Here is a 22,945-nt window from a genome sequence, read left to right as displayed (position 1 = left end):
TAATAAACAACTCCTGTTGTCTTTTTACACTGGAATGTTTTTGACTTTTCACCTGTAAAAAAAATACTTTGGTTTAAAACGGTCCAATCTTCTTTGTTTTTTTTTAAGTATATACATACAAAATCTAAAACAAATAAACTCGGAAATACGTATTTATTTACCAAAACAAAATGAAATGGAACGATTTGTACCGACAGTTTGACATTCGTTACTCAAAATATTGTGAATTAGATACATTTATTTCTGCCAGTGCAAGGGCCCGTCATGTGCATATGGATTTGGCCAGACCCTGGCCCAGGCTCTGTTTCTAGATCTGGATCTGGTTCAGGTACGGTGCGTGCAGCTGATGGCGGAAGCACGTCTGCCGGCCATTTTGTTTGGAATATGAAATCAAACCGGAAATGTTAAAATATGCAGCGTGCCTCTGATTCTCGACCCGACCACACCCCTTGCATCCGCCTTGTTCCGCCCTGTCCCGCCTTCCGCCTCGTTAGCATTGTCCTGGAAGGATTGTGTCGACAGGCGGACTGAGGACCACATTAAATGTCATCTGCAACATGCCAGACTTGGCTACGGCTCGACTTTAAATAAAATGCAAAATTCAAGTGCGCACTAGAGAAGCTTCTTCAGCTAAGCTTCCGGTCAGTCGGTATCTTTATTGTCCGGCCTCGACGATGAGCAGTGAATCGGCTCAGGACTGAAACAATCGGCTCACTCGAATGATAAATGCTAAAACCGAAATTAAGTTATGAACCATGCTCGTCAACAGAAAACATTTCATCCAGCAAATGGAAACTCGGCCCACAGAAAAGACATTTGAATTGAAAACATCAATTGTCAACAAGTGAATTAACTTAAATCTTAGGTAAAATATACATTGTTATTGAAGTTTTTGCACAGCAATTTAACTTTCTGTTGATTTGGGGTTTATTACAAATTTAAGCATATGTTATTTAAAAAAAGTCCTAACTGTCTTTTGCCAATATTTTTGTAAAACCAAAATTTCCTGCTTACTTTCAAACACGTAAATCTTTATTTGGTTTCCTTTCAATTTCTTTGGAACTAAATCTGCAGCCAGGCAGAAAAGAGGATAATTATAGACCTTGGAACTGGATTTATTTCGAATACCAATAATGTTTCATTTTTGCTAGCATTTCTCCACTACAATATTTTCGTAAAACCAAACTTTTCTGATTACTTGAAAACATGTAATCCTTAATTTTGTTTCCTTTTCATTTCATTGAAACTTAATCCTCAGCTAGGCAGAAAAGATTATAATTATAGACCCTGCAAACGTATCCATTTCGATTACCAACTAGGTTTTATTTTCTCCATGAAACTGTCAAATGTCCTTCTATCCATCCGGGTTTTGATGCATCTCCCTTCTTTTACCCTGACTTATTTCTGTCCAACGCACAGGTAAATATAATTTCTTTGGAAAAAAACACTTTCAACTTTCTCTCGGGGGCCCATTGATTGGTCCTGCATCAAAAGTTGCACCTTACTTCGGTGTAGTTCTTCTCTATTTTTCTTTGCTATTATAAACTGATTTATTGGTTCGTTTCCAGGCGCCTGGATGAAGGACTAAGTGCAGCCAGCTCAGTAAAAGTTAAGGGGGGGAAAGGAACAGAGTCGTCAGGCAGAGGCAGAGGCAGACAAGGTAAATTAGATTTGGCACTGTCTTGATGATGATGTATGCGACAAGTAAGTTGGTTTTCCAGCGCAGGTAAAAGGTAAAGGGTGAGTGGATGGAGCAATATTTGTGGGTGGGTGGGTGGTACAGCCAGCAAGGTGCAGCAAGCTGGAACAATAAGAGCAACAGACGGCGAACGTAACTTTAAGCCGATATCAAATCTTTCAATAATTAATATAGCCCACAGCCACCCATAGGGAAAGGTATAAAACGGCGTCGAGCTGGCTGGGCAAACAAACGCCGGTTCATAAATAAACACACAGAACGTTTCAGTTGGCAAAGTTTTCCATGCCGCGCACACACACTGCCAAAAATAAACAACGTATGTAAATTCATAAATTTACACCTCACGAACACCAAAACCTAGCTGTTCCGTTCATATTTTTAGGTTACTCAATAATGTCCACATTGCAGGCTACTACCTATTTCATTTATAAAACGTAAAACATTTTAATTCCAGCACCCACACCCATATTAAATAGAATTTTATTACATTTTTTTTCGATCGCTGGTAGGTTTGGTAAAAGTTATAAAAACCAAGCAAAAACCTTGTTATGTACTGCGTACAAATGTTGGCTCAACTTGAGTGAAGCAAACTGCCTAAACGAAAATTTTATAAAATTTAGTTAGTAATAAATTCGTTTAAAAAATATTTTCCAGAAGAGCAGCGAAAAAATCATGTTCATGTGTGAAAAATACAATTTTTTTGATTCACGCCCGAATAAAAAATTTCTTCCATATGTAAATGAAATAAATAATAATAATAAAATTACAAATTAAAAATAGCACCTAAAGCCATCACAGCATCATTGTGATTGTAGTTGCTTTCTAGTTTTAGTTTTTTCGCCAAGTGCACTTCTGGTACACATCAGCACGTGTTCATTTCCGGCTACAGCATTTACCGTGCATATCCTGCCCTGTATCCTTGGCCAACTCTCCTTCTGTTCTGCTCTGGTCTGGTCTGTTGCGTTGTATCCTGTAGCTGTAGCTATAGCTTTTCCAATGGTGACTGCCTAAGCCGTGCCCCATCGTCGATACAGAAAGCTTTCAGATTTAATTTTAATTAGGTGCTATTGAATTTATAAATTTTTCAGCTGCTGTCGCCGTCCTGCGTCCTTTGTCCTTTCGCCCTTTTGGCTCCTCACCGCACAGTGAGAACTTTACCAGCCACTGGCAAAAGTTTTCAACGGAGAGACTCTCATCGGTGGCGCCCTGCCTGTTGCCTGACACTAATAACAATAATCGCAAATTGTATTTTCATGAATTTTCAACTCGTAATTACTAATATTTCAATATACATACAAATACATAATCTATATACACACCACCTCCTCCATCACGCGCCCTAATAGAAGCCAAAACTGGCGCATAATTAAAATTTGTTGTCCACGCCTACTGTTCAAAGGCAGGTTGGGATGGCCGGCCGGGTTTGGGGATTTACCTTTTACAATGAATAACAATGAACAATGTACATTAATTTTCCGTATTAATTGTTTATTTGCGCAGGCTGCATATTAAAATTTCTGCTAATCAATAATAAACCCCATTCGAAACAGATTACTTCTTGTTGGGCGTTTGGTTCAACTGGTTGGGGGGAAAGTCTTTGGGGAAAGGTTAGCCTAATTGAGTTTTAAATGATTCTTAAAGCTTTAAGGTAAAACAAAAGATAAAGGCGAGCTTCATGCACTAATGCATATAATACGTTTGATTTATATTTGTTGGTCCCGTGATTTGTTTTCTTATTTGTTACCAAAACACTAACACAAACTTCTAGATTAACGTTTTGTAAATTAATAAAAGGCATTTAATAACAAAACAAAAAAGTCACAAAGTTCTCAGGGAAATAAATTTCATGCTCAAATTAGGTTTCTGGAAAGGAAATTGTAGGCCTTTGAAGAACAATATGAACTTTCTGATTGTGATCGCTATCCTGTCTCTCATTTTGAATGTCAACTGCCTGGACGAAGCCACTTTGCTGAAGCTGCGAAAGTTCGTAAACTGCGAGGACAAGGGTTACAAGTCGAGCCAGGGGATATATCGTGACTACTGGGTGCTGGAGAACTACATAATGGCGGGTCACGGACCACTTTTGTGCTTCGCAAATGTGACATACACCAGCCATGCGGACTACACTTACCTGGACAATGTGGTGCCTCTGTTGGAACGCTGGCGATCGCCTCTCAGCCTGGCCATTTATGCTCCTGGCGCCGATTTCGGTCCCACTCTCGAGAGCATCCTGTACCTGCTGCAGTGCCATCCTGGCAGGCACTTGGTTCGCGAGCTGACCAGCTTCCACCTGTACTTTAACGTGGAACACCTGCCCCAGGTGGTGCTTTCGCCCAAAATGGCTCTGAGGAAAAGGGCCAACTGCCACGCCCCACCGCCGTATGTGAATGTAGCCAAAGGCAATATGTACAGGTCACGGACCAAGCTCGATTACCCCGTCAATTTGGGACGCAACATTGCACGCAGGGCTTCGCTAACCCATTTCGTCCTGGCCTCGGACATCGAGCTGTATCCTTCGCCCAGATTGGTTCCCGCCTATTTGAGCTTCTTAAGCCGACATGTAATGTTTACTTTAAGACTTAAGACTTTTTCACACTCTCCTAAAACACCAACCATTGGGCTTCGTGTTCTAAAGCTGTGTTATGGTATTAAAGCTTATCTTGCTGCCTCAGGAATGATTGATTCATCAAAAAATCTAAAGAGCTTTATTGTTTTCGAACATATATGATTTATAATAAATAAGTATATTATTACAATTCACCAAAAATTTAACTTAAGCTCAACAAAAGATATTTGAACGTGATGTAAATATAACTCTATTCACAGGTAATTGGAAGGCCGGGACAGCAGCCCACATCACCGGTGGTCCATGCGCTGCGTATTTTTGAAGTAATGTCCAATGTTTCAGTTCCGAGCACCAAGACCGAGTTGCAAAAGTTGTTGAAGTCGGGCGAAGCCCTTCCATTTCACATGCAAATCTGCGAGGTCTGCCATCGAGGACCCAAACTGGAGGAGTGGATCAATGCCACCCAGGCATCCGACGATCTGAACGTCTTCAATGTGGGCCATCGCTCCGATTCGGACAACATGTGGGAGCCAATTTTCATTGGCACCGTCGAGGATCCGCCGTACGACGAGCGGCTGACCTGGGAGGGCCAGAGGGACAAAATGACGCAGGCGTACGCCATGTGTGTCCTGGACTACGAGTTCCACATTCTGGACAACTGCTTTCTGGTCCACAAGCCCGGCATCAAGCAGCCCGGCAAATCAATCTTCCCCCAGACCCGCCGCACCAATGGCCTCATCAACAAAAGGATCTCCCGGGAGCTAGGCATCATGTACGGTTTTCGAGCGGGCTGTGTCATTTAGGGGCAATTCCAAATTCTATGTTAGTTTATAAGAAGAATTTTGTTTTGGCGTAAAACTCAATTTGTAAGCATTCCATAAAAAGAAAGGTAAAAATTTAATTAACTAATTCTTGCACTTTAATACTTTATGACTTTAGTTTCAAGACAAACTAATTGAAACCAAACTTTCAGGTAAATTATTTTTTTAGTACAGAACATTTTTCTATCTTTCCTATGGCAGGTATATGATTAAGTCCGTTAATTTTTTAAATTTAAAAATGCATTTTACTAAATTGTTAAAGACCGAGTTTCTGATAATGAGTACTGAAAAAACGACATTTTAAATTGTTTGCAATTATTTTTTCCGGTTGGTAGTAATATGATATATTCTTCCGATCCGGCTATTTCCGACTTCTATATAATTCTACCTAAAACAGAAAAAAAGGCATTTAAAAAAGTGTTATCTAGACATCCAAATTAAGCTAAAGCTAAAAATATTTTCGGTAGAACGTATGGACGGGCAGATAAACAGCGTTCAATAAAACTATAATACCATTTGAGTAGGTTTAAAAAAGTCGTTAAGTATGGTTAAGTTGCATATGTTAATATTGAATTAAATAAAAAGTACTTTTTTAGTGTTGGTCGTGATAAACATGTTACATTTTAAAACTATTCCCAAACAAAACTTCATATTGTAATATAAATAACGCGTTTATAATGCACTTAAAATTCGTGGTAGCTCAGGGCAAATTTCCTTTTCCGCTTCCGTCAATGTTTGCTTAACTTTTTCTGCTGTGCAGTTAACAAATAAATCAACAGCAAACGCAACAGCATCAATAGTATAAAATATGAACTGCAAACCTAAATAAATATTTATTATTTGCTGCGTTCTACTGGTTGTGTGTGTTTTGAATATCAGAACCATGGGAGGGAGAGAAATTTTTAGCTTAATTGAATATCAATTCATTTTAAAATGCAAGCAATAAAAGGCGGAGAGGGATAGTAATAAAGAAATCGAATAGTAGATGAGGCCTTTATGATTTCCGCGGGTCGGGAATTTTAGAGGGCTGATTGGAGCGGCGTCCAAAGGGTTTCGGAATATTTATAGCGCAAATTATTAGCATACAAAATGCAATTGATGCCCTCCAGTGATTAATTAAAATGTTTCCGAGCGCATATAAATTCATATTGTTTATTGCGGTTCATGCACATACACAATGCACTCGTGTGAGTGCAGAGTGCGAGGTCATATACCATTATTGTGGTTCACAGCTCTCTGTGGATGACCCAAGTGCCGGTGAAGGACCCCCTTCCCCTTCCCTGTTCATCTGCAAGGGAATCCATCGGTTTTCGCCCATTTTTGCTCAAGAGCCTGAGCTTAAATTCAAAACTGCCTCAAAACTTTCATATTAAACAAGCTAAATTATTGTTTCAATTATTTGTGGTTAATACTTATCATTTGTTTTGTAACTTGTGGCACTCGAGAAACAATTCACTTATGTATTTAATATTGTTTTCTATAATTTTAAAGAATATAATCGAAAAGCTCTTAAACATTTGTATTAATTACATATTAAAACAAGAAAGGCAGCAAACTTCGCAATCCGAAGATTTTATACCATTGCAGCTGTTTAATGAAGACCTTTTACGAAATATTTATATTTTTTATTTAACCATCGTTTAATAACTCTTTAAAAAAAATATAAAAATAAAAAATTTGGTAATTAAAATTACTTTGCCAAATGTACGTAGTCCGTTTTTATCTTCGGCTTCTCTATAACCGGCATACATATATCTCAAAGTGTATAAATCCCGGCCTGCAGCTTGTTCGGAATCCTATAAAGTTAAAAACATCCACTACTACATCCCTTGGCAAAACATAAATATGCGAAAACCGTAAAAAACTGACCAGAGCGAGACAGTGAGCGAGTGTGAGTGTGAGTGTCCTTCTTACTCCCGTCACAATGACATGGCAACTTGGCGAAACAAAGTAAGACCAAAAGTTTTTCAAAAAGACAAATGACCCCCAAAGTTGAAACTAACAGTGACTAAATGGAGACAAGAGCAAAAAATTTGTGTTAGCCCAATGGGTGGAGTTGTCGGAGGGAAGAAAAGGGTAGTGGGTGGGTGGGCAATGAAGGATGAAGGAATACGGAAAACGAAAGCAGCTGAAGCAGCATGAAAATCTTTTAATTGCTGCCTGCAGTAGCCAAGCAAGCGAATGCTTTCCATTTGTCTTCCAGCCAACTGCTGACGTTGTTCGACCTGCCCCAAAAAGTGGCAGAGACGGCTGGTGCGATTAAGTCCACTGTGTGGGACAGAGACTGAGACAGAGACTGGGACAAAAGCCTGGGGCCGCGTGAAATTGCAAAACTGTTTCACCTGAATGCATCGGGCTCTGTTCCAGCTGCCCATTCTCAAAACACACCTGAGTCTTCTGCTCGATAAGACAATGACAAATACGTAAATAAGAAACTGGATGGAATCGAAAATGGTCAAAAGGAAATTTACCTTCTCGGCTATTTCCCAGCTGAAGCATCATAATGCCCAAAAGCAACGAATTTGTTGAGTTGTGTCGTCCTAGATGACAAAATTTTTAAATATGAAATAGATAATAGAAGACATTGTACATTTTTTGACCACATTAAGTTTCCTTGATGCAATTAAGGTACATTTTACTGGTAATCCATACTGTTTTCGACCTTCATGTTTTCCGTAATTAACCGAAAACATTTATATTGTTGTTTTTTAATGGCCGAATCATCTCAAATTTTTATACAAACTTGCTTAACTGCCCCATGTCACCTTACCGTTTAGGCTCAAACACTTCATAGTTCAAGGAAAACTCAAAAAGGCTACTCGACACAAGATGCCCTATTGACAGCCTTTAGCATTGACCACAATGAAGGGCAGTGGTAGTGCTCCATTCAATAAGTCCTTTGGCCCCAACAGAAACCCCCAATTTCCCAGCAACCTCTATTGTTACAACAGAGTATGAAAAACTAGGAAAAGCGACGACGAAACAAACAAAACGAGAAAAATTACAAAAGTAGCAAGGAAAAACTAAAAAGTGAACAACAGCGGTGGGAAAACTGCAAACAATAGGCAGCCGTCAAAGTGAGCGATTGTTGCAACGTGTCGGGGCATCAATAGAAGGATCAAGTGGAGACTGAACCAGGAAACTAATTCCCAGGATGCTCGACATCTTACCCGGAAAGACAGACTTGTTAGGCTAACTAAATAATAACTACCTAACAGAAATAAATTCAGTAACAAAATTTGTTGATGTTATTATTTTTCCTCTTAGTTGTTTTAAGATATCACATCAATTTCCTTTAAATGTTTCTATGACTCTATAGAAATTTTATTAAAGTTGCCACAATAAAGTAAAAGGGTATATCTTATATATTGTTTCCATTGTTTCCATTCAAAATATTCCAGCCATAATCAGGAAGTGTAGTTGGATAGATGGGCAAACGGAGGAATTGTCCTAAAACCAAAACCATTGCGGCATCAATTTTTCTTTTGAATAAAAGAGTGCAAAGGTGCGTTAGAACACAGATTCTTTTGTGCCATAGAAATTGCTATTTGAGAATGGCCAGAAACTTTCTTAAGATGTTGCCAGTTTTTTAACCCCCTCAAAAGCGGAGCTTAAGCAAACATCTGCCATTGAGTGAATACGTTTTCCATACAAATGCCATATACTTGTAGATGGGCTAAGCGTCTTAAGAAAATTGTAATTTTGATGTCAAACAACGATTAAAAGCAACGAGATTACCTGATGCATATTGCATGAATGCATTTATTGTGTTTGCCCAGCGTCTCTGCTTGGAGTCCTCCTGATTGTATATCCTTCAAGCGGAGTGGTGAAGGTGGAGGGGGAACTAAAGCAGACATCGTTGAGCTCATTTGCACTTTGACGCGTCCTCAGCTCAGAATTCCATGACACGGCATCGTGTGGCAGGACAAAACAGGACGAAACTGCAGCGTCAGAAAGGTGCAGGTGCAGGTGCAGGTGCAGCTGACGGCGATGGCGATGTTAACGAGTCCACAAAACAGCTCCGCAGAACTTGGCACCCCCTTTGGACCTCCGTGTCAAATCCAAAACCATCGCTTGCCCCCGTCGTTTGCCCCCGCAAATCGATGCAAATAAGCAAAAGGCGACGCTATTGCCCAGTTTAGGAGTTCAGTCCCCAAAAGCCCATCACGCTTTAGTGCTCTTTCAGATTGTGTGTTGATTGTGAACTGAGGGTTGGCAAAAGTACAGCTCTTTAAATAAATATAACATTTATTTATTCAGATTGCTTAAATTGATTTTATTTTCAACTTTTAAAATGCAAAAATTATTTAAAATTAACCCAAAAATATGTTAATGAATTTTACTGGTTATTATGTTTTGTATATTTATTTACTTTTGCAAAAACAAAACAAATAATGTATTTACAAGCGAATAGTATCAAAAGGCAAAATTGAAAACATTAAAAGTCGTTGTTGTTAAAGATTTATATACAAAGACCAAGCCATCCATTAAAGTGTCAAATTTTGTCTGCTCAGTTTTTAGCGGCCATGGAAACAATCTTTTTGTCAGAGTACTTGGAGTTGCATAAGCCAGCCATTTCAGATGTCTTTTTTGCCGGCTGCCGGTTGCCGGTTGCTATTTCGATTTTTTTTGACTCGTGTTGTCGGTTAGCGAAAATTTCAACCGCAATGTTCAAAACAGCAGCGGAACAGGAGGAGAAAATCTGTTAAAATTTCAGCAGTGGCAATAGGCGCTTAAAAAAGCTAATGGAACATATGGCTGCCAGAGCAGGGCCAAGCGGATCTTAACCCACTCAAACCGCGCCCAACCTTTCATGCCACCACATATCCCCACAAAACCGAAAGGGGCTTGCCCCTCGATGTTTCCCCATGTGCTGTTCACTGAAATAAATCAGGCTGAATTGTGAATTTCACGATTGGATTCGTCTATGGATTGGATTGATCTATGCTCATAAATTAGTTTGAAATAATTTGGAGATTGAGATATTTAAATTCTTTATACATTGCCTTACAAGACTGCATTAAAAGTCTTAAAAAAATGAATCATAAAATTATTATTAAGCGGATGTGTAATTACTTCTAGGTTATCAAAGTCGTTTTCTATTAAAAATAACATTGGGCAATTTAAGTAAGTGCCCACACGACGTATGAGTAATAAGTTAAAATTTTAATTCTTTATATTCTGCCCAACAAGACAGAGTTAAATGTATAAAAATAATTATTCTTACGATTAACCTTAATCGGAAATGTGATTAGTTCTATTAAATTTAACATTAAGCAATTTATGTGTGTGCCCACACTACGTACGAGTAATAAATTAATGTCTTTGATTTTTCTATGTGCAGAAGCTTGAAAATTGATTTGTTTCTTTTAATGATTAAATTATTTTCTCAAACAAAAATTAACAAAAATTAAATTATAAAAAAATTATTTATTAATTTTGATAAGTTACTAGCTATTTAAAATAAAATGTTATTCAATTTTGAACAGTGCAGCCTCTCCACGTACAATTTCCGGCTGAACACATTTTGTGGTCGGGCGCAAATGCATTTATATTTGAGGAGCAGCAGCAGCAACAACAACTGTACAGTGAGAAAGGGAAAGAGAAAACAGGGAATCGGACGGAGAAAAGGGAGTCGAAGGGCGAAACAGGGTGAAGTTACCATCGACGACGCTTAGGAAAGCTTAAGCCATTTCATTTTTGGTTCGTTGGCGTTTGTAGCATTTGCTATTTTGCACTATTTTTATGACTCACTTCAGGGCAGCAGTGGCACAATGGCCACGAGCGGGTTAAGGCGAACGGAATCGGGAGGCTGCAACTTGGAGCAGCCGCTGGACCAGCCACGGGGCACTCATATTTCTTGGAACTCATACAAGCACTCACAGAAACTAATAGAGAAAGCCATCGAGCGTCGAGCAAAATAAACATTTGCGGGTTAAAGAGCAAATAAAAAAAAAAACCGATCAATATATAGTGTATATGGTTAATTTTGTATTCTTATATAACAGATATACAAACGATAACTGAGAGATTTCACACTTCTTAAATATTAAAATCATATTATAATTTAAACATTTCTCAAGTTACAATTACCAAACATTTTAAGTGTTAACCAACAAATAAGTTTCAGACAAAAACGATTTATTCTAGGAAATAAATATAGTGCTTGAGTATTTTATTTTTTATAATTATTTCCCTACGATCTAAATAAAAATGTTGTGTATAAGAGGTGCAGATTTTCAAGTACTTTCAATACTCAATCAGAACTTTCCCATAATTTTTGTTTCACCAGCTTCCCTTGATTGTTTAGAGCCTCTGCAATCCACCCACACATGAAACATAAAACCCAGAAACAATGCAAATGCCCATGCTCGATGGCTTATCGTAGAGAAATCCACTTCAGGGGCGAGGAGCTAAGATGAAGCGGGGTTCCAAGTTCATTTAGCAATTTATTAAACGCAGCTATAAACAAATCGAAAGCGAAATGCCCGCCATGGCCCCCCAATGACCGCATTTATGTCGATTTAAGCCATATCGGCTGGACCGAGCCCATAAAGGAAGCCAGCAGGGTCGGAGGATATGAAGAGTTACTAAGTCAGTCGGTTGTGCTTTTGCCGTCCATCGTCCTCTGTCCGCCATTGGAATTGTGGCACGGCGTATTTTGTGGACTGCAGACACGCACCAGCCTATGGAACATGCATGAGGTCTGATGGAAGGGGCGCAGATTGCACATAAATAGCTGCCAGAAGTCAGCCGAGGTACACTGGAAGAAACGAGAAAGTTTGCGTCCTTAGAAAATATTTTCTATAATAAAAGGACTAAGTATCTCAAAGATAAAAAGGGGTATAGTGCCACTAATAAAATAATAAATGTTTAAGAAATCTAGCTTAAGTTCAAATGAAAACGCATTAAGCTTTATTAAACCAAAATGTTGAATAAAGCAACTGGTTTTGTTCCGTGCACCGGCGGGCACTAAGCTAATTTACTTTCATATGAAGCGAACGGAATCCTGTGCAGCGGGGGGGCGGCAGTCGGTTGGGTTGAGGGGCGTGGCAGGAGCGGACTGAGCCGAACTGAACTGAACGGAACGGAACAAAAACGAGGCAAAGCGAAGCGGGCTGAATGCAATGAGCATCTACATAACGCCCAGTAGTGATTTTCTGTGTCATTTGGTTGTAATCGTGTCTGTTGTTTGTTACTTATTAGTATGTGTCCTGGTGTTTTGCGTGTGTGAGTGCCGGTGTACGAATGTGCTTGTGTGTGTGTGTGTGTGTGTGTGGCATATTGCATGTCCTATGCCATATTGCGCCATTTGCATGGATGAGTGTCTCTATCGGAGGAGCCTGCTTGTGTGTGTGTGTGAGTGTGTGTGTGTGTGAGGGCCCCGTGTGCGTTTGCAGTTTGACTTGTCTTAATGGTCATGTTAAACAAATGTTTATCAGGGCATGCAGCTGCTGCTGCTGCCGCTGCTTCCATCCGTTGGCCCTGCTTTAACCCACTAAAACCCACCTCCAGTTCCAGTCAAGGCCATTAGTCAATTCGATAGTGGTTGTTGCTGTTGCACTGCATTAGGTAGCCGTTGCAGCTGCAACATAAGCCAAAGTAGCACCAACACATAAAATATGCATAACTAGACGAAGAAATGACTAAGGTTAAGGTTAAAGTTAAGTGTTTTGCCAAATGGGCAAAAGGGCAAATGGCAAGCGGGCAAATTGCATATGCAAACAACTAATAGATTGCAGACACACAAATGCATGTTTCTTCGCACACAAACAGGGGTTAACTTATGCCAGCGATCTCGCAAGCAAGCTGCACCAACAAGCCGGATTCAGTTATTAAATTATTATAATGTTTCCTTGCTTCTGACTCCCTTTATCATATTAATTGGGCTGCCAAGCATGCTATTATGCGATTGTATATTCCACCAATTAGCTTGCGGTCATAAATATAATTATTACATCTACTTAAATTTGTTTATTCGGTATTCAAAATAAGAAACTATATTACAACTTTATTATCGTTGAATAAAACGATGAGCTTTGTTAAAATTCCAGCCAGATTCAATTTATCAATCATTACAAGAAAAATATCAAACATTTAAAATCTAAGTATGTGCAAATCTATTTAATTTTTATATATATTGTTTATTACTCTTTGAAGCAAGTCAATTGTTTCCCATGTCATTAGAAGCTATTAATTAAAGATGTGATGCCCTTCTTTAATCGGTTGTAATAAATAATAAAAGTGTGCGATAAATTGAATTTAACGATTTACTCATTAATCCGTTTTAATTGGACCAATTAAACGTGTTTCCCTTTTTAAAGTGCAATCGAATACTACATAAAATTATGCTCAAAATGCAGCTCTTCTGAATCATTTCGATTTAATCTTGTCCTCTGAACTCATGACTACCAGTTTAAGTTATTCCATGGCCGGAAGCACGCTCAGATTTAACAGTGCATATGTTGATTTAAATGCATATGTTTATTAACACTCTTGCAGCTCCAGAAGTGATGGAAAAGCACATTAATAACTATAGCCCGAAGCGTGTTTGAAGCCTTCTGCTGCTGGTCACTTCAAGTGTTTGCACTAAAAATCGACATTTTTTCAATGATGTTCATGTTAGGTGAAAAAGCGTAGTTTTTCTGGAATTATTTTTAAATAAATCTCCCTTGTGCGAAGTGAAAATCATGTTTTTTATGTGGTGCGTACCGACAGGGAAATGTTATTCACCACCTGGAAAATGGTGAGTTGGTTAGAAGCAACAGGTGGAAAATGACTTTCTAGTTTTCCATTCCATTTCCTTTTTCCTTTTTGCATACTTAAGAGCAAAAATCAAACTCAATGCGCTTGTCAAATAAATATTACACACACACAAAGGGCCACATTCGCTTAGTCACACATAAGCAGACTCGCACACACATTCAGAAGCGGAAGCTAAATGCTATAAAAGAGCACTCCCACTTCCGTTTCCTCACCGTCCCCTTACCCCTCACCCAAAACCCCACTGTTTGCGCTACGTTTTCAGTTGAAAGGCAAAATTAACAATATGCAAAATTCATGTTAAAATATCGGAAAAATATATATTTCTTTCCTGCGCGCAAGCAAGGAATCCCTTTTCTCTTTTCTCTTTTCCCCTTTCCCTCCCCCCTCCTTTCACCCCTTTTTTCTGCCGCTTTTGCGCTCTTTTCGTTTGGGTTGGCAGCAGAAATAAAACAGCACAAAAAAAACGAAATAACCAGGAAACGGGAAGCAAGGACATTATGTCCATATCGAATAGTTAATATCCTATAACCTATAATATATAATTAATATATATTTTGTAGGTATTTTATACATTCTTTATTGAAATAATTTTAAGTTGTATTAAAATAAAAAATATAAGTACATTATGTATTATATATTAGTTGAGTTACACTTATTTTGCTAAAATATATATTTTTTCATTATCGTGTTAGATTTTATTGGCCAACAACTTTAAACTAGAAGCAATATTCTATAAAAAATGTTGTATTTTTATTTATTTAATTTGTGTTTCAAACGTTTTCGAAAGTCAACATTAAGTCAAAATAGGAAGTTTCCTCTGACAGATTACAAACTAAAACTGACATTAAAAAATTGGTTTTAGTAATTGGTTGTATTCTAGAGAAATATTCAAATTCATATCGAATGCCTTGATAAAAAGTTAGTATAATGCATAACTATACCTTTTTTTGGGATTTACCCCCTGAATGACAAAAGTATTATTGGTAAAAATGCGACATTCATACTAAAAATAGCACGGCTCCTAATGGATGGATTGGTTAGACCAAAGAGAAATCAAGAGTCGAATCCTGACGCACTGGTTTATTGTATGCACTATATCCTTGATCTACCATAACTCTTCAATAGATGTAGTATCCCCACCTCGATATAGAGTATTCGGCACAAAAAAGGCATTAAAGGGTTGTGGGTGTGTTTTTCTGGCGGAGCAATGGATTCGTTCGAGCGGCTTTCATATGCTTCATGCCAAGCAATAAAAATGTAACTCCTGTTGTTGTTGCTCATGTAGCTTTTGTTACTGTTGTTGTTGCTGCCGATGCGATGCCATTGAACGAATGAATGAATGAAAGCGTCGACCCATCGACGACTCAACTTCCACGAAATGCGGAACCGAATCTCGAAAAACTTTTCACCCCAGCAAAGTGAACGCCAATATATGTTATATATACTTTTATTCTGCAGGAGATGTGTGTGATGAGATCTTGAGTGTGTGCATATTAAAATAAAGTTATCTCTTCTAGTTGAGCATTTATAAATATTTGTTTGCCTCAGTTCTCGACATGCACATTAAAATAAAAGGAGTCCAGCCAAGCCAAACCGAACCAAACCAAACCAAACCAAATCGAGGCCATCTCCGAGTCTTCTTTTTCTGTCTGAGTTATTGAATTGGGCTTTAGTCGAGAGCGGGTTGCCGACCTTTTGGCCCCCGTAACCAATCCAATCCCGCCGATGTCCCACCCACAGCATCCCTATCCCTTCAGCCCCTGGGATGCTGCGGACACCCCAAAGAAACGGGGAAACACTCTTCGCAACCTTTCCCATTGCTCTTTTGTTCGGCGCCCGGTCTTTATTTGAATTGTTTGGGCATAAGTATGTCAAATTTCAAACCATTTACTGACTCCGGCTAGTGCATAAAACGAGGAAAAAAAGCTGGAAAAAGTATTGTGAGCTGCTGGTTTTAAAGCGTCTTTGGGGCTTTCGTTGGGCCAAGGTCAGGGGCTCAGTGCTTGCCAGTTGCGAAATTTAATAAATATTATATTTATGAAGAGATTATATTGCGGAGTGAGAGATTGTAATAAAATGGTTGTATTTTAAATATTCAAAGGGTCAGTCATCACGTTTCACACATGAGCGTATGTTCAGTCGTTAAGTGTAATTAAAATTACATATTTAATAATCGCATTAAGAGTATTTTAATGTCGAGAAGGGAGAGTTTTTCAACGCAGACTGAAAAGAATATCTGTGAGCAAGCGATAGTTGATATTTATCAAAGGCTGTACTATTACGCCATTTCATGGAATATTCAATGTGTTACTCATTCAAGGTGATATATAGAGAGACTCTAATTGATTCCAATAATTAAAACGAATTCATTGTGCAACATACAGTAGAACTGGCCTTGGGCCTTGCAAAAAACTAGTGCTCTTCGGGGAATAGTTTGTTGAAAAAATTTCCCCTTTCTTTTTTGCTTATTGGGAAAAATCAAATTAACTTACTCTGCATATACATGAAAAGTTAAAAAAAAAGTTGAGAAACTATCTCTCCAGCAAGGACACACACAGCCTATATAAACTCCCATGCGACCCGCACCCCCACCTCCTCAAGGTCATCTGGCAGCAGAGCGTTACGAAAACGCGATAAAAAAAAAAACTAAAACTGGAAAAAATACGTAAAATTTCATTTTCAAATTGCACCCCAGTGACACATTTAGCAAACTCCTAACCTTTCACTCGCCTAAAAGCCCAGCCTCTTGCATCCCCCCATCCGCCAGTGAGATACTCCAAAGACAATCGAAAAACTTTTCGGCTTCTCGTTCTCATTTCTTGGAGTTTTTCATTGTTTTTCTTACGACTCATTTCACGTTTTAATTTCTAGGCGTTGCGCCGACTTTCTGCGTCATTTGACACCGACGACAAAAATTTGTCGAGTAGTCGGACAGGGTGAAGTGTATAAGTACACGGATAAAAATATCATATCCTTTGGCTGCATATTAGGAATTTATCAAGAATATACGTTATGAAATTATATGTTTTTAAAGATATATTTCTAAACACTATTTAATAATAAACATATAACAGACATGTCGTATGAGAGTAATGTGTTCAAAATAAAGCATAAGATAAGTAATATGATTTTTAAAAGTCGAAGAAAAATAAATTTGGGCAGATGTGCTCAAGAGATTTGTTGGTCAAAGTAATAAATGTAGTTAAGGTATCAATCTAGTATTGTATTTTCCCTAGTGTGTGGGGGATTTTAAATATTTGTCGTTGCTGGTACTTGCACTAAAAATCCAAATTGCTTGGCTTACTAAGAGTTCAATTACGAGCAGCTCGTGGAGGATAATAATGGCGAGGGATGATGATTAGGATGATGGGCCAGATGATGGCCCACATTGATAGCAGCTGCGATTGATGAGTGGGTGTGGGTGTGGGATTTCGACGGAAATGATCTAGGAGGTCTAGGTCCCGAGTCCGGCAATTGGTTTAAATTTTATTTATGAGCTGCCATCAAATCAGCATAAGTAGGTTAAACGCAAATGTCAATCGTAAATTCGCTGACTTCCAGCCACGCCCCACACCACGCCCTAGTAAAGCGGCCAAATAAATTAAATTGTCGCCCTGTCGCCACAGCTGAGCTGAAATGCTAACCAAAGTACGTGCCTCCATCGATGTGCAGCATCTCCGATGGAGCGAAGGCGAAAAAAGTGTTCCGCAATATTTCATAAAGTGGAGACGGACGGCAGGAGGGGCTGGGGGCCAGCCTTATAGAATTAGCTAATGCTGGCATAGATACCCAAGAAAGGAACCTAATCCCGGGGCATCGTTTGTTTAGCCTAAATAGGGGAAAGTCATGCCAATTGTAACCGTCAAGAGGAAAAGTGGGGGGGCGGAGCTGCAGGATAAGAGGCTTCCAAGTCCACGCTAATTGGCATTGCTGCCCAGCTCTAAAAAAATAGTAATTTTATTATTTTAATGGCTACTGATGGAAATTAACAGAGAAAAAGCGAACAGGGCTTAAAAACAATTTTTGGTGGACAAAAAATCATTGACAAATTAGCAATAATAAGATTATTTATAATTTCGCATTTAATTCTGATCAAAAAAAAATTAATTCGGTACTCCGATTTATGCTCTCATCCTATTATATGGGATTAGCCAATGATAACATTTTAGGTACTTAATATTAATCAGCCATTACCGCTCTCCCGCTCTCTTATATATATGAAATCGTCATTTTTAATATGTAGTTAAGTTATAAAATAACTGAATTGCAAAAAATCTCTTAAAATTTCTGATTTATATATACTTACATATATAACATACACTATTATATTATGCTGTTTTTATAAAACTGCAAAAGTTACATGACAGATTTGTCAATTTGTGGTATATATCGAATCGGCTATTGACCCTGATTAAGAATACATATACTTTTTCCTTACATATCATGTTACACACCTTTTACGAACATTTACTCTTTTAATCTATGAGTAACGGGTATTAAAATTCTTTTTCAAAATACCTAAACAAAAGAAAGCGTTACAATCCAGAAAATGTAACCAATGTTAATTTTTGACTTTGATGAGGTTTCGAGGTAACTCACACAACTCAACTGGAAAGAAATCCAAGCACCACAAATAGCTATACGACAAAGGCTCTTAGACAAAGATAAGCAACTCCTAGTCGGAAAAACTTGACTTGAGCACCGTTCTATAAAACAAAAGCGAAGGGTTATCAGATGTGCTAAACATTTTGTTACAATGCTGTTCACGTTAAAGTGAAGCTGTTTAGTCCTCGGTTGGAAAATCTCACCAAAGGAATCTTCATGGTTACCATGGGTGTACTTAAGGGGTTAAACCATATGATCTGGATAAAGGCAATGAATTATATGAAAAACTATAAAGGGGTGTAACAAAAATATCATCCGAACAATAAATTTGGGTTGTAATATTTGTAAAACTTATTAGGTAGCTAATTTTTGTACAGATTCGACATCATTTAAATCGATATGGAACACCTACAAATAATACTAAAGCTGGTAGCTTCAAGCATTTAATACTCCCAAGTAATAGCGAGTTCCAAAGTGAAAAAGCACAATTTATATCCTTTTAATTATATATCTCCCCCTTAAGTACGCCCTTGATGGCCACCCTGAACACACACACGCGCTGGGGGACACGTGTTCATCTAAATCTTTCAGTTAAAACTCAAGCATTTCTCACTAATGATGAGGGTGTCCCATCATCATCCGCACCACAGTTCTCCAGCCAACCCCGGCACCACTCTCCTTCGGCTATTCTGGCCACTGTCTCCACATTTATCCTTAGCCTGGTTAAACCTGTTAGCGTTAACTTTTGCTTCATCCCCTTTGGGTTTCCACACCTCCAATCCAGCGGCTGGGGACAAATTGATGGAGCCTCCTTTGGGGCTCCCTCGGCTCAGTCGTGCGCACTTGACCACACATTGGCGCATTGTCACGCGCCGGGCTCTCCAGTCCCCGCCCCCCTTAGAACCCCTTCCATCGCCGCCCCTGCCCCTGTCCCTGGCCCTGGCCCTGTCACATGTGAGTGACCCACCAGCATATTCATCAATAGAGTAGCAAATGCTTCTTCCACTCCTTCTGCTAACATTCGCTCCTTTTGGGTTAACAAAAAGTCTGTTAAAATAAATCACAACAATTTGTACATTTTCGCCTCGTTGGAGTCTCACATAGGTCGCTTTTCCGGGGGGTTCCGGAGGGTTCCGGAGGGTTAGTTTCCCACAGCGGCGAAGATGATGGCCCAGGCGACACATGGCAGCCAGCAGGAATCCTTGAGTTCGGAGAGGACAATGTCTCCGCTTGGCTTGATTTTTTGGGCGATTAAGCTGTCATTTGGCTGCGGGTGGATGTTGCCCGCTAAACCCGGGGCGTCCTTAACGGGGGGTATCTAATGGTCGAGTATAGGGTAGCGGAACTTATAAATTATTTGTTAAAAAAAATGGAACTTCACTTTAAAAGAGAAGAATTCACTTTAGACGAATAAATTATTTAAACCAAGAACCCACTTTAAAGTTTTAATTTCTATCGAAATTTAGTTAAGAATTGTTCAGAAATTTAACCAAGCAATAAGTAGGTTTTGAAATGGTATTGATTTATTGATCATTTATTATTTTATTTTATTATAAAAAAATCTTTAAACTTATATTTACAATAAATAACTCTTTATATTAACCATAGACATACATTAAAATATTTATTTGCAAATTAAAGTATATGTGGGTATGTAAGATCTTATTATTTCGACTGATATTTTAACTATTTGAGATGAGCCTCGCAAAACCCTATGAAACCCTGCCTCTGACCCGTATATGTGACCTCAGTTATCTGTCCTTCGGCCAAGGCTGCGTGGGCGTTGTCCTGCTCAACTTATGACAGCTTTGATTGCAGTCAATTTATTAGCAGCTTGCCGCCAACAAAAATCTGTTTGCCAAAGGTGGGCCAAATGTGTGGACCAGGGGGTTTTGGGTATGGTGCGATTATGTGTGTTGTACAAATGTCAGTCATAATTGCTTAATCCCGCTTTTTTAATTAGCTGCCACCTGTGGCCGCCGAAACCAAAAAAACAAACAAAGCAAAACAAACCGAAAACAAAACCTAAACGAAGCCAAGCGAGCCACAAAAAAATTTCTCACGCAAAAAAAACTGTGAATGTTTGCCGGTTATGCTTAAAACCCTATTACCATGGTAATCCTTTTGACAAATGAATTTTAGCACGGCCTCATTGCACGGGGGTAGCCAGGATAAAATATCAGGGGAGCAGACACATTTTGTATACTTCTTTTATCTGGTTAATAAGAGCGTGACTACCAAAACATACAGTTTGATTTAACAGTTTGATTTAATTTAAATTTGAAACGTTTCCTCTGCTGCGTTGACTTTACTGATACTTACTGATATTTAGTATCTAGAATCTTGAGTTTACACAATTTTTTTGAGTGCACACACACGCATAGCTCGCACCTAGAGAGCAAGCTGTCACAAGAACACAAAGAGGAATGACAGACGCCGAAAGAGAAGGAGGCGCTAAAAAGTATGCTACAGAATCCGTATGCTCGCTGTCACATCAGCGGAAGTGCGCGGTCCTATTTTCATATGTCTTGCATGATAGGCAGGACATGAAATCCGAATGAAACCATTTGAGAGTTGGTGCCCAACAGTGATTCGGTTTTTGGATAATTTGCGGTTTTCCCTTTGCCAGTCGGCTGTGAGTGCCAGCTTGGATTTTGTATCCAAATTTCGACAGGATTCGTTTTTGGCAACAACTTAAACATTTTTAATATTTACAATATTAATATAAAAGATAACAATAATCAATTTCTAAATTTGTATTTGATTTTGTTTTTGTTTCATATTTAAATTTTAGGTCGAATGGAGAAATATTGACCAGGGTATGGCTTTTTCCATACTGGTTCGTTAGTATTAGTGTGCTCATTTTCAAAATTTTAAAGCGGTTTGAAAGTCGGTGTCCATCATAGCTTCAGTCCTAGACTGATTTGTACCAAGCATCAGTTTAATTAACATTTTTAGTTATACACGTATGTAACTGACAAAGCTTTATTTTAAAACCCTTTAATTTCTAGTGTCAGCAAGTGGTAAGTGTAAGTGCTCGCCAAACTTACACACATTTGTAATAAGCTTCCTCAGTCAAGGGCACGCACTTTCGCTCGCTCGACTTTCTCTGGCGTCCTAGGGAAAAATCCACTTACTCACACTTTCAATTACAGAAAATAAAATATAAAAATATTCATATACGAGTTTATTTTTGTTCAACATTTTGATGCAGTAAGCAACTCGAGAGCAATAGAAAATGAAGCGCCGCACGACATCAACCATGGAGCTTTTGGCACATCCGAAATGGCTCCTTTGATGCGTAAGAAAAGCGATCTATAGAAGGTACTGCCCCCCAGGAACCAGAGCAGAGTCCTCGAAATATATTTATGTTTAGGTACGCGGCACGCACAATCCCACGGCGGCCATAGAAGATGCTTCTGCTTTAGGAACAATGGGGTGAAAAGGTTATTCTAAAGATCTACAGTTCTTATGTTTTTCATATTGTTTAATTAAATTAATTCAACAATTAAAAAAAGAAGACACACAAAATAAATATGAAATTAAAACATTCAGATGGTTATATTGTATTCTAATGTTGGTAATTGACTTCTTTGCGTCCTTGTAAAAGAAAATACCTTAAATACCATACTCATGCTTTTAGAAACACCATGAATTTGTTAAAATACGGTAGTAATTACACGTTATTAAAACATTAAAGTTTTGGATTATGTAAAATAAGTTTACAAAATTTCGCATTAAGTTGACAAGTCCTTCCACTTCCACCGTGCACATGGCCTCAAGGACCTGCTATGCCTGCTGTTGCACGGCGGGTGGCCAATTTCTGGTTAGCAACTTGCCATACATCAAAAATCTTTCACTCACTTTCGGCTGCCGCTGATGCGCGGGCAATAAAATATTCATTTGGCTCCTTTTCTGGGAGGCGATGCAACTTTCAAAGGAGTTTGAGAAGGGACGGTCCCGAGCCACGCCCTCCCATTCATGTCCTGGGATCGGGGATTGACACTCCAGCCAGGAGCCAGGGCACCCCTCATAAAAAATGTAATTTCCAAACAGTGGAAGAACAAAAAATATATGCATTGATGTGGGTGGGTGGGTTGAATGCTGGAAAATAAGAAAAACATTTGAAAATTTCAAATTGAATTTGCCGCACGCTTGAAGTTTTGGGCTCCCCAACCCGCGGCGGCGACGGCGTGTATGCAAAAGGCGTTGCCAAGATTACCAAGTGAAAGACCAGACGGCACACATAAAAGCCAGCAAAGGGGCTGGCTAAAAGGGGCTCTGAAACATGGCCAAAAGTGTAAGTGACATGAAAGCGGGCACACAAAGCGCACACAAAACCTTTAATAACTTTACGCTTTTTGTTTTCAAGTGCACTCCGCAGGCACGCCCCCAGCCGCCCACCGAAAGAGAAAACAAAGGCCTTGCAACTTCCACTTTGAAGTTCGCATCGCCCTGCTTAATACAAACTAAAGCTTAGCCAAGGAC

At 38.9% G+C, this 22,945-nt stretch overlaps 1 protein-coding gene across 1 annotated transcript; it reads left to right on the top strand.

Moving 5' to 3' along the window:
• Positions 1 to 3,513: 3,513 nt before the first annotated feature.
• LOC108138033 (beta-1,4-glucuronyltransferase 1) lies at positions 3,514 to 5,557 on the top strand. The gene is made up of 2 exons (XM_017260006.2): positions 3,514 to 4,259; positions 4,526 to 5,557. Exons 1-2 carry the CDS (start codon positions 3,546 to 3,548, stop codon positions 5,066 to 5,068), a joined length of 1,257 nt encoding a protein of 418 aa, XP_017115495.1. The 5' UTR covers positions 3,514 to 3,545; the 3' UTR covers positions 5,069 to 5,557.
• The last annotated feature ends 17,388 nt before the right edge of the window (positions 5,558 to 22,945 follow it).

The sequence above is a fragment of the Drosophila elegans genome, unplaced genomic scaffold (genome assembly GCF_018152505.1).
Source record: "Drosophila elegans isolate 14027-0461.03 unplaced genomic scaffold, ASM1815250v1 contig_814, whole genome shotgun sequence".
NCBI classification, from domain to species: Eukaryota; Metazoa; Arthropoda; class Insecta; order Diptera; family Drosophilidae; genus Drosophila; species Drosophila elegans.
This window is presented reverse-complemented; position numbering and strand designations above follow the sequence as displayed.